This window comes from Elephas maximus, chromosome 3 (genome assembly GCF_024166365.1).
Source record: "Elephas maximus indicus isolate mEleMax1 chromosome 3, mEleMax1 primary haplotype, whole genome shotgun sequence".
Lineage (NCBI taxonomy): Eukaryota > Metazoa > Chordata > Mammalia > Proboscidea > Elephantidae > Elephas > Elephas maximus.
The window spans coordinates 60706762-60718779 of NC_064821.1; the positions used below are offsets into that span (position 1 = coordinate 60706762).

Here is a 12018-nt window from a genome sequence, read left to right on the forward strand (position 1 = left end):
CCCAGGGACTTCTTTATGAGCAAATAGTGGCCTGATACTGAGTCCCACTATGTATGGGTATTATGTTACCCTTCCCAACAACCCTATGAGGTAGAAGCTGTGTTACTCCTACAGATTTAGAAACTGAGGCTTAAAGAAGGGATTTGAATCCAAGCCTGCCAGCCTCCAAACGCTACTCTTAGTAAGGCTGGCTACCTCCCAAGACATCATCCCTCCCTGTCTCTCCACCCCATCAGAGGATGGATGACAGAAGTCACAGAGAAGTGGGAAGATCCAGAGCAAATCCAAAGTGGCATGAAATGGCCCTTCAGGGATGGCCTTGACAATCCAGCCCATCTTTCCACCATCTGAGCCCAGCCCACAGCACCCTCCACACCGTCTTTTTGCCCCACAGACCAAAGCCACCCATTCCCTCTCTCCTGTCTGCAGTCAGCAGACAAATAGCAAGTCCCTGGAACCAAAACAGAGGAAAGAGAGGAGTGAGACACAGGAACAGTTTTTATTGTACACTGGAGAAATAGCCCTGTGTGCTGGTTAAAGGTGCAACATACAGATATTGAATTAAGAAAAGAGGGAAGAAGGGTCAGCAGGGAAGGGAAACCTCTTGAAGTCCAAAATTGCAAACAAACAAAAAAAATGGTAAAAGATTTCCTCACGCAAGAGGCATTTTTGCAAATACCATGCAAAACAGGCAGCTGGTGTGCCCTAAGAGAATCCCTATAAATAACAGAAAAGACACTCCAAGCATTCCTGTACACGGACTCAGAGCACAGGGAAAAGAAAAGAAACCAAAATGCCTTTTGGCATTTCCAGATATTTGGCACTCTTGTGATTACATTTTTTTTTTTTTTTTACAGTCCATTAAAGAGAATAAACTGACACAATATTAGAGGGAAAAAAAACAGGCTGCTCACACAACAGACTGCAGGGGGATTAGAAAAAGCTCAAGCATTTTTTTTTCTGGGTTTTTTTTTTTTTTGACATATAAAATGTGTCCATTTGCATTTACTTGGGCAAATAGCTTGCAGCAACAAAGAAACACAAGCTTTACAATTCATTTTAAAATAAAAAAGATCCTTCCGTGTGCCAGTCCTTAGCAAAGTTCCCTTCTTGTTTTAAACACATTCCTGATATCCTCAAAAGACGACCAAAATTAAACAATATCTATAGAGATCATGTTCTGATTTCATTTTGTACATCCAAGGATAACATAAAAAATAGAACTGGACAGCATTTCACATCCAAGTGCACAAAATCATTTTTGCAAGATTAAATAATGTAAACGTTGGGGACAGCCAAATCAGCGAAGAAATCCAACACCTCCAAACCCCTGGTGTTGTGCCTTTATTATTTAAGTGGTTCAAGATCCAGGTCTATCATTGCGCAATATTCACTGTATATAAAAAGAAATGGATATTAATTTCAACAAATAGCTGCAACTGAGACTTCTTTTGTTAATTTCTTTATATGTGTGTGTATAGAGTGATTTCTTAATTTTAATTTATTTATTTTTTATTTTTATTCTTGCAGAGGAGCCCAGAACCTCGTCCTCGTCCTCCTCCTCCTCCTCACGCCTCATCTGTCTCCCGGCCTGACGCGAGATACAGGTTGTTGATTTCATCGTGGGTAGCAAGCTAGTAATAAATTTTCCAAGTGCTTTCTCTTTTCATGCTCTTTTTTTTTTTTTTTTTTTGCCAATAATCTTTATCGCCGTTCTTATTCTCTCCCTTAACTCATTGTCTTTGGGGGAGTTAGACACCAGGAGGTGCCTTGTCTGTCATATTTTTCAGCACGTCATCAATCCTATCATCTTCAATAACAACTGTAAAAAAGGGGGAAAAAGAGAGTTGAGAGAGCTTGGGCCTCGCCAGGGGTCTCCGCCCCCTCCCCCACCCTGCTTCTAGTTATGCCCAGTTGAGGAGGGGGGCAAGGGAGGGGGGCTCCCCACGCGCTGAAACAGCCTCACCCTCCCCAGCCTCTGCCTGGGGTCTTTTTGCTGCTTTCCTCTGAACCTCGACGCCCCCAGGCTGCTCCTGCCAGCTCAATTCTAAGGAAGCACAGAGGGTGCAAACAGCCAGCCTCAGCTGCAGCCAGGGCGCATGTGCTGGCCGAGCTTGTCCTCAACCCACCAAACCCACTGTCGTCGAGTCTATCCAACTCATAGTGACCCCGTAGGGCAGAACAGAACTGCCCCATAGAGTTTCCAAGCCTGTAAATCTTTACAGAAGCATCTTTCTCCCGCAGAGCGGCTGTTGAGTTCGAGCCGCCGATCTTACAGTTAGCAGCCGAGCGCTTTAACCCCTGCGCCACGAGGGTTCCTGTTTATCCCCACAGGGCGCATTTATTTGGTAAAAAGGCTACATGGCAGAGAGGGTGGAAGGAAGGGGGAGCCGAGGCCTCCGGGGCTGGGACCCCCAGGGGCCACCCCGAGCGCAGCACGGGTGGCCATAGCTGGCTGCAGAGGTGCGGGAGCCAGGAGGGAACGCCGGAGCCGGTTCCCACGGCGCGCAGCCGGTCGAGGGTTCGGGCTTTGCCAAGTGGGCGCCCGGCTCTGCGCCCACGGCCCCGGCCTCGTGGCTCTCCTCACCGATTCGGAGGTCAGAGCCTCCCCTGGCCAGCTGCCGGACTCTCTTACCCTTTCTACCTGGCTTCGCCTTTCTTAGTCCCTCCATCTGACTCTCGGAGCGACGGTAGCCTGTCAGAGTCTCTGGGGCTCTCTGTTTAGGGGTGTTACTCGCCCTCATTGTCTCAGCTGCCTTTCTGTCCTCCTCTGTTTCTCCCTCTTAATCTGTTTCTCCCTCTCTGGCTCCTGCTGGAGCTTTGTCTTGGTCTCTCTGCCTACCTCTGTCTCCCGCACCCCACCCCCCACTTTCCTCCACCTCTGCGTCTTGGTCTCCCCGGAGCGGCTGTCGGAATCCCTCATTGTCTCCGCGCCTCTGCAGCTCCCCTCCGAGCCTCTCTGCGCCTCAGTCTCTCCGGGGCTTTTCCAGCTTGCGCGCGGAGCGCCCAGGCTTAGCCACCCCTCCCTCTGCCAAGTCACAATGAAGAGCCCGCCGCGACCCAAGCGCCCCTCGTCTTCTCCACAGGAGTGGGGTCCTCCCCCAGCATTTCCCCCACACTGTCCCTGAGGGAGCCCTGGGACCAAACCCCCGCCCCCCCATTGGTTGCAGAGCGAGTGCAGCTGGACTACTCTGCGCACAAGGGAGAGGGGATGCAGAAATCAAAAAAGCAAACTTTGGCGCGGGTGGTGACTTGGGTATACCCTTCAGACCCCGCTGCAGCTAGAAACCGCCATGCCCCCGCGGTGACCCCACCGGGGACCGTCGCGCCCACCAGGCTGGGGGAGGGGTTCCCGCGGCTCGCGAGAGCTGGACCCGCAGTGCGGGATCCCCCGATTCTGCAGGATGGGATTCCATCGGGTCGGAACGGGGTTCGGGGATAGGAGACTCCCGCCAGCCTCGGCCAGGCCGCGGCGCCCCTGAGAAAGAGGGTGTCGGGGAAGGGCTGCCAACTCACCCCGCTTGCTCCGGCCAATCTGACCCAGCTTGGGCGGCCGCTTGTTCTGCCCGGCGCTGAAGAAGTTGTTGGTGTCCTGCAGGCGGCACGAGAAGATCTGGCCCACGTCGCCGCCGTCGCCGTAGGGGCTCAGCTTCTCGTCGCCGTAGGGCAGCACCTCCGACATGGTTGCGTCCGGGGGCTCCGCTGCGGCGCCTCCTCCGCCCGCGTCCCCGCCTGCGGCGGACAGGGTCAGCGGCGCTGGGGCCGGGGGCGGCCGGCCGGGGACGGCCCGCGGGCTGCGGCGGCTGTGGCGCCGACGACCGGCCGGGGGTCACAGCTGGGAAGAGAGCGCGCCGCCGCCCGAGCGACCCGGCGAGCGCCCGCGGCTGCGCTGCGCTCCGGCTCGGCGCACGAGTGGCTGTTCTCGGCCGAGGGAGCAGGACTCACATCCTCGGCGTTCTGGGCGGGGGCCGGGCGGGGCTGCGAGCGGCAGGCGGGGGTCTCCGCGAGCCCGAGGGCGCACCGGAGAGCGGCGAGGGCAACGGGCTGCTCCTGCAGCGCGGGCTTGGGGAGCTACTGGGGAGCTGCGCGCTGCGGCGGCAAGGGGCGGAGGGGGGGAGGGGAGCGTGGAGAGGGCGGGCGATAGCGGGGGACCGGAGGGCGGGAGGAAGGGGACCGGAGAGGAGCCGGGGAGAAAAAAAGAGACAGCGAGAGGGAGGCAGCGGACGACAGAGAGAGACCGAGGAGAGGGAGCGCGAAGAGAGGAAGGAGGGAAAAAGAAAGGGGAGACTGGATCTGGAGCGGAGGGAAGATGGGAGCAGAAGGGAACGTACCGAGCGGGAGAGAAGGAGGGTCGGAGAGGGCAGGGAAAGAGGGAGAGGAGAAGGAGACAGGGACCCAGCAACAGCAGAAGCGCGCTGCGAGCGAGAATGCCGGCCGGGCGCGGAGGGGGCGGGAGGAGCGGGAGGAGGGACCGGCCCTGGGGAGCGATCCCTGGAAGCCGAGCGACGTCACGGCCGCGCCGGCCGCCGGGGCCCGGCAGCTTCCTGCCCCCGCCCCCGCCCCCTGTCCCGCCCGCGCCCAGGGCCCGTGCGCCCCGCCCCGGCCTCCGGGCCTCCCCGCCCCTCCCCCGGGTGTTTACCCGGCCCGGCGCCCGACCCGCCGCCGGCTCTCCCGAGGGAAGCTGGGCGGAGACTGGAGGGGAGACGGGGAGATCGGGGGCAGTAGGAGACCACGAACGGACGGCGCGCTCGCCGGGAGGGACAGATGCCCGGCAAGAGGTCGGACGGCATCAGAGCGACCCCGCAGGCCGTGCCGCCTGCCGCAAACCGGGGAGCCCCTCCCTCCACCACACTTGCGCCCCACTTCAGACCCTCAGGGCCCAACCGCTCGTTCTCTACCCCACCCCCAGTCCCTTCCCGAGGCCCCGCTCCCCGGGCGGCGCTAGACAGGTTCCCACGGGGCCTCAGGGAGAAGGGGGAGGGAAGGGGCAGTCCTGCCTCCCCGAGGAGAGGAGAGCGCCTCATTACGCCCGGCTCGCCCGGTATGCCCGGCTCCCAGCTCCCGCTGAGTCCGAAAGGGACGTCCCAGGCCTGCCTCCCTCTCCCCTAGGAAGCCTCCCTGCCAGCAACAGCCACGGCCCTGGGGAGATACTGGAACCTCTGAGCTGACGAGAGGGCCCCGGATCCCGAGAGAGAGACTGGGGCAGCCCCAGAGGCCGGGAAGGCACATCTGCCTGAGCAGATAACTCCAAGAGGGCAAAGTGCATGTGGAGGGCTCCTTACCTCGTCCAGAGCTAACAGCTCTTCCCCTGGAGACGGCCTGCTCTCAGCTGAGCCGCCTAACCAGCCATCCTCCAAGATCGTGCATCCTGCTGGAGGCAAGGCTAAGAAACATCCAGGTCCCCCAGGTGAGCGTTCACCTGGCTCACTCTACTTCCCTGCAAGGGGTCCCATGAAAAGTTAATGAGCACTTACAGGTTCACTCTCCCCTTAGGTCCACAACTTTGGGTGGGTGAATAGAGGCTGGTGTTGAAGGGAGAAAGGGGTGGTTTTTTTTTTGTGGCATAACATCTGGTAGAGCCCCCTCCCCAAACGGTTTTTACCTGGCCTCCAGAGACTAGACTCTTGTGTAAGGGCCCGCAGGGAGGAAGAGGGCTGAGACACAGGAGACTTAGGCAATGTGGCAGATGGAATGTGCATGACCTTTGGGCTGGGTTTGAATGCCAGCTCTGTAATTTACTAGCTGTGTGACTTTGGGCAAATCACATTTCCTCTCTGAACTTCCATGATCTCAGCTGTAAAATGGGGTATATGGTGAGGTACCTTATGAGAACAAAGCAAATTCAGATTCCCAGTGCCTGGCTCAGAATGGATGTTCAATGAACATGTGAGGAATGACTTAATGACTGAGCAGGAACAGAAGCACTTCATTTATTCACACTTCTGAGCAGTCAGCTTGAAGAATCAAGAGATGACCTAGCCAGCCCCCTCATTTCTAGATGGGGAAACTGAAGGAGAGGTCAGGGGCTCATCCCAAATCCCACAGCTTGTCAATGGCAGAAGCAGCAGGTCTCCAGACTCCCTTTGCTCCACTCTGGCAAGCCGCCTGTCTCCATTCATTAAGGCTTTTACTAAGTGTCTGCTGTGAGGTTAGCGGAGGGCCGAGTGCTGTGAGAGAAAAACAAAAGCATAACAAGCAGGATGATAAAGTTACAGCAGTAAGAAGCTCTTATATTTGAGTCATGCTTTCTGGTTCCCCCCCACCCCGCCTCGCCCCCAAAGCATTTTCACATCCATTACTGACCTTGCTTCTCCAAATAAATACTTTTTCAGGTAGAAAGACGAGATGATGCATCCCTGTTTAACTGATGTAGCAGAAAGAGGATAAGTGACTTGTCCAAGGTCACAGGTGAGTGATGGAGCCAGGAGAAACCACTCTGCCCAGCTATGAGTCCAAGTCCCTGTAGGGGATTCCCTGCAGTGGTGACAGTAATGAAAGGCTGGGACCACCCCCTCATCTCCCACCTCCCTGCTTCCTGGCTGTTGAGAGTTACTAAGCAATTTACAAGTTGAGCAACTACCACAGTCCTGCTGTACAGAAATAAACAGAAAGGCACAGGGAGGGTTAAGGAATTCCCCTGAACACTCGGTAAATGAGAGTAAAAAGAGAAGCCAGGCTATACACCCCACCTGTTTTCATGTTTACCTTGCCTTGTCCCAAATCAGGTTCAAGGTGGTGGCATCCTACGTTTCCAACTCAGTACCCACCTCCTTACTGAACCACTCACCCTCCCAAGCGTAGAGCTCTTTAACAGTTTGAAAAACATTTCCATGACCATTACCTCCTTAGAGCCTCCCATCAACCTTCGGACTGTCAGGACCATTTTGCAGAGAAGGTACCTGAAGGTTGAGATGCCTCCAAGGTCATACAGAAGTTCTCCAAGGGAAGTATGAATCAATATGGCATTCTCTCCACCCCTGCCTGTCCCAACTACTCCATTGCATAGGCCTCAATCAACCCAAGTTCTGCCACCCTTCAGTGGGGCATACTTACACCCTGAAGCCCCATGCCTCAATCCAAATGCATGCCCTATGGCCCCATTCCTGCCCGCCTGCAGCAGAGGGGCTGGCTGTGTGGAAGATACCAGATTCAGGTAGAGGAACGGACTAAGGCAGAGGTGGAGGCTGCCCTCCAGCCGCCCAGAAAGGAAGCTTGGCAGTACACAGTTTAGTGTAGTAACTCAGGGTGAAGAGCTCCCTGAGGCAGCTGCCAGCCTCCAAAGTCTGAAAACCCAAGTTCAAATCCCTGCTGTCATTTCCTAGCTCTGCCATCATTTTGCCTCTCTGTGCCTCAGTTTCCTCACCTGTCAAATGGGGACAATAATCATTTCTACTGCCTGGTTTTCTGTGGGGAAGGCAATCCTCTATGCATCATGTGTCTGAGACATAGTAAGTCCTCAATAACTGTAGTTAATACTGTTAGCTATTGACTCTCTTTGTGGTCTTGAACGAGCCACTTCTCTCCTCTTGGCCATTGACTCTGCATCATAAAATGGGAAACTTGGAGAAAAGTGCATCGTTTTTTCAGCTACAGAACCAGTTCTCTCAAACCTAATGTAGATAAAAGTGGAGCAAAGGCAAAGGAGGGGGTCCCAGAGCCCTTACCTCTCAGTGCCTCCCTCAAACCTCACCTGAAAGTTCCCTCACAGAACTCCAGGACTCTGTAGGATGAAACACCACAGGACTGGATCACCTTTAGGGACTCTTCCAGCATAGACATTCTAGGAACAAAAGTATTTGAAAGTCCCTACTGTGTACTTGCCCCTGGGCAGTGCAAACAAAAGGTTGGAGGTTGGAGTCCACCCAGAGATGCCTCAGGAGAAAGGCCTGGCAATTGACTTCTGAAAAATCAGTCATTGAAAAGCCTAGGGAGCACAGTTCTACTCTGACATACGTGAGGTTGCCATGAGTCAGAATCAATTAGATGGTAACGCGTCCTGGTACCGGAAGTGTACAACGAGTCCTGCACTGGTGGTGGCAGGTTAGAAAACAGGAAAACCAGCATGGAGTAGATGCTCAGCACACAGCACCCCTTGTTCCCATCCCCTCCTTCCTACCCAGGTAGGGAAATGGAGGCACAGAACAGGCAGCAGCATCAGAGAGTGATGGCAAGAAGACTTGGAGAACAACGTGGCCGCTGGCTATCCCAGCCGCAGGTGTGGGGCATCAGCTGGCAGGCCAGGACCAGGCCCCCGTAGAGATGGAGCACTGGGCATGCCAAGCCTCAACAGGGCTGGCTCAGACCCTAGATGGTCAGCGGGAAAGGCCAGGAGGGGGGGTGGCCATGAATTCATTCCCATGACAGTGGCCAGACAGTCACCTCCAGGGAGGCTAAGTGGCCTCCCAGCAGGAAATAAGCCAAGGCGGGATAAAATCCCACCTTCCCTGTACCCCTCTCAACCCAGCCAATTCCCCACCCTCCTTAAAAGGCAGGGTCTCTGCCCTACCTCTCCACAACATGCACACACACACACACACACACACACACACACGGAGAAAAAAGCGTGTGAACTGGGTGGAGACAGCTTAGACCTCGAATCAAGGAACATTCTATTCATTCACCTTTCATTCATTCAGCAAACGTTTGTTGAGGATTTTTGTGGCAGGCACAGTCCTTTCCCCCAATACAACTCAAGGAGAGCTTCTTTCTTTCTTTAATCACTAAGACCCTTTCTTCAAATAAAATCTTACAAGGAATCTCAGTAGATAAAAAATAGATAAAAGGCAAGCTGCTGGGGTTGAAGAGAAGTTGGAGGGTTTATGATCCCACTCTCTAGGCCCCATCGCCGAGTTGGACGCCCAAGCACCTCTAAAAACTGTCTGGAGCTCTGGAGCACACAGTTTGAAAGCCATTCCTAAAAGAGACTTTGAGTTCATCTAGCCCAAGCCCCTTACTTTACAGATGGGGAAACTGAGGCCCAGACAGGGAATGGACCAGCTAGTCAATAAGAGTCAGGAGGGGAACTCAGTCTCCTAACTGCTGTCTCACATGCCTACTACTGCTGTTACGTTTCACACTCAGAATCCTACAGGGTGGAAGGTTCCAGCAATGCACAATTAGTCATAAAATAAATGGTCTTTTATCAACAATGAAGTTTGATATGTTTCTTTAAAGATCATTTGGTAATTCTTCTGAGTTTTTCTTACACCGACAACCCATAAAGTGAGAGTCACACCAGCTCTTCAGGAAAACTTAAGAAACAGTGAGGACAGTTTGGGGGCGGGGAGCACTTAGGAGCCAAATCTCACCAGGACATGAAAGGGGATCAAGCTTCCCATCCATCGGGTGTCCCAAAGCACAGGTGCTGCCCACACATTGCCTGGCTTTCTGCCCAGCTCAGCCCCAGACACCCCGACTGTGCCTCCTGCCTGTGCTTACCCCAACCCCAATCACTCCACATCAACAGTATGTGAGGGTGGAGGGAAGGGGTCTGGGGAACTCAGGGTTTGGTAACTCTGAGGGTGAAGCTCTATCTGCAACCCACAGCCCAGGCTGAGCAGGTGAGGAGCTGCTGGGAAACCTGGGTGGCCCCGGAGAGCTCTCGTTGCCTCTCAGTCCTCAGCAGGGCAGGCAGACAGACCACGACCTGGGAGGCAGACAAGGATGGGGGTGGTGTGTGAGCCCCAGGGACAAATAATGAGACTGAGACTCAGAAGGTTGGGGGCCACAGTCCAATTACGAAGCCAGGCTCTGAAAACTTCACATGACCCATCAGTCTTTCCTGTCCAGGGCTCCCAAGAGGCCTGACACCCCCCCTTACTTCACCAGAACAAACAACTGAGCCAATGAAGCTGCTAAAGGGGACTCAAGGGACACTGACTCCTCCCCGGTTCAGAAACGGCAGCCACTGCCCTCAAATCGGAACTCACACCCACTGCTTACTATGCCCAGGGTCATGCCAACTGCTGTCTACGTATTTGCACTCACAGTGAGCCTAGAAGGCGGCTACTGCTGTCATCTCTATCTTGCAGGTGAGGACTCAGGCCAGAGAAGTTGAGTGACAAGCCCAAAGCTGCACAGCCAGTGAGAGAGGCTGCAGGTCTGATGCCAGAGGCCAAGCTCTCAACTGCTGGGCAACAGTGCCTCCCTGAGGACGCCTGGGAACTAGGAAACCCAGGACAAGCCTCTTTCAATCCTGGCACCTCAGCGTACCTACGGAAATTGAGGGGAGGGGAAGATTAAAAAAAAAGAGCCAGCTGCTGCCGAGTCAACTCCAGCTCACAGCGACCCTATAGCGAAAATCCAAATCTCTTGTCCACCAAAGTCCCTTTTGGGGATCTGATGAAAGAGATGGATTCTCTTTCCCAGACACAGAACACTGTATTTCCAATCTCCGGGAGATCCCTGAGCCCAGCGCCGCGCAGATGAACGCGGGGCTAGATCTCGTGCGTGATGTTATTCCCCGCCAACGTCCTGTGACGGAAGACCGGTTCACCCGTTGCCGTGCAGTCGGATCCAACTCATGGCGACCCCATGGGTGTCAGGGTAGAACTGTGCTCCATAGGGTTTTCAATGGCTGATTTTTCAGAAGTAGATTGCCAGGTCTTTCTTCCAAGGCTCCTCTGGGCAGACATGAACCTCCAACCTTTTGGTTAGCAGCCGAGGAGTTAACTGTTTGTATCACTCAGGGCCTCCTTGTGACAAGAGAAGGTATTTGTGCATCCGAAGCCCAGATGCGGTAGAATCAATTGAGGACACCCTCACCTTGACTACCAGGGCTCAGTCCTGTGAGGCTCAATCCTGAGTATGGGGATGTGGCCACTAACCGCTGCATCCAGGTCCCACCGAGAGACCTGTGCACAGCTCTGGACCGTTCTGTTCCCAAGCACTGTTATTTATGTGCTTTCCCATCCCACAGGTGTGATGGCATTTGATCTCCATCCACGAGAACCCTGTGAGGATGGCAAGGCAGAGAAGGGATCTCTCCCATTGTATGGTGGGGAAAAGTGAGTCCCAGATGAGGAAGGTGACTTGCCCAATTGGAGACAGGGCCAGGACTGAGAACCCAGGTCTCCCAACAACCAGCATGGTGCCCTGTTAATGAGACCCAATGAAGAATGAATTAAATGAAGGGGGAAATCAGAAGACGTGAGCTCAAACCCAGCTCCACTGCCTCCTACCCGTGTGACCTTGAGGCTCACTTCACTCTCTGAGCCAGAATTCTCCTCATCTATAAAATGGAGGCCACCACACGTTTGCCAGTTCATTGTACTGTGGTAGCTTGCACACTGCTATGATGCTGGAAGTTATTCCACCAGTATTTCAAATACAAGCAGGGTCATCCATAGCAGACAGCTTTCAAGGGAGCTTCTAGACTAAGACAGACTAGGAAGAAAGGCCTGGCGATCGACTTCTGAAAATTAGCCGATGAAACCTTATGGATCACAACAGAACATTGTTCGACTTGCTTGCTTTGGGCACATCATCAGAAGGGATCAATTGCTAGAGGAGGACATCATGCTTGGTGAGGTAGTGGGCGCTCGGTGAGATGGATTGGCACAATAGCCACAGTGATGGACTTGAACTTGCTGGCGATGGTAAGGATGATGCAGGATTGGGCAACGTTTCTTTCTGTCGTACATAAGGTCGCCATGAGTCAGAGTCAACTCGAAGGCAGCTGCCTGTCTATCTATTGCACCCAGGTTTCTTGCTTTGTCTCTCCAAACAGTCATTACCTTCTCACTTGAAAGATATGAGCACCTTCTTCAAAAGAGAAAAAAGGAAGCAAGCCTGTAGAGCTGGAACCTGTGTGATGCAGGACGGAGCAATGCTTCATTCTGTTGTGCAGAAGGCCACCACGAGTCAGAGTCGACTTGATGGCAGCTAACAACATAAGATGGAGGTAACAAGACCAGCCACAAAGGGGTGTTGTCAAAGTCAGACGAGGTGCCGGCTGGGTCATTAAGGTAAGAGATGGGGCAGTTCCATGCAGAGTCCCACCACCAAAGCCCCCCAGAG

General features: G+C 54.1%; 1 protein-coding gene and 1 long non-coding RNA gene across 3 annotated transcripts; one reads left to right on the forward strand and one right to left on the reverse strand.

Moving 5' to 3' along the window:
• Positions 1–491: 491 nt before the first annotated feature.
• Positions 492–5507, reverse strand: CAMK2N1 (calcium/calmodulin dependent protein kinase II inhibitor 1). The gene is made up of 3 exons (XM_049878154.1): positions 5283–5507; positions 3517–3732; positions 492–1822 (listed from the first exon to the last, which is right to left on the reverse strand). The coding sequence occupies exons 2-3, from the start codon at positions 3680–3682 to the stop codon at positions 1752–1754; spliced, it is 237 nt and encodes a 78-aa protein (XP_049734111.1). The 5' UTR covers positions 3683–3732; positions 5283–5507; the 3' UTR covers positions 492–1751.
• Positions 4652–10734, forward strand: LOC126072669 (uncharacterized). Of its 2 annotated transcripts, none has more exons than XR_007516548.1 (3): positions 4652–5407; positions 6333–6408; positions 10032–10734. It is a non-coding gene; the product is annotated as an uncharacterized LOC126072669 (long non-coding RNA). The 2 variants fall into 2 exon arrangements; XR_007516547.1 differs by lacking the exon at positions 10032–10734 and adding an exon at positions 6850–9259.
• The last annotated feature ends 1284 nt before the right edge of the window (positions 10735–12018 follow it).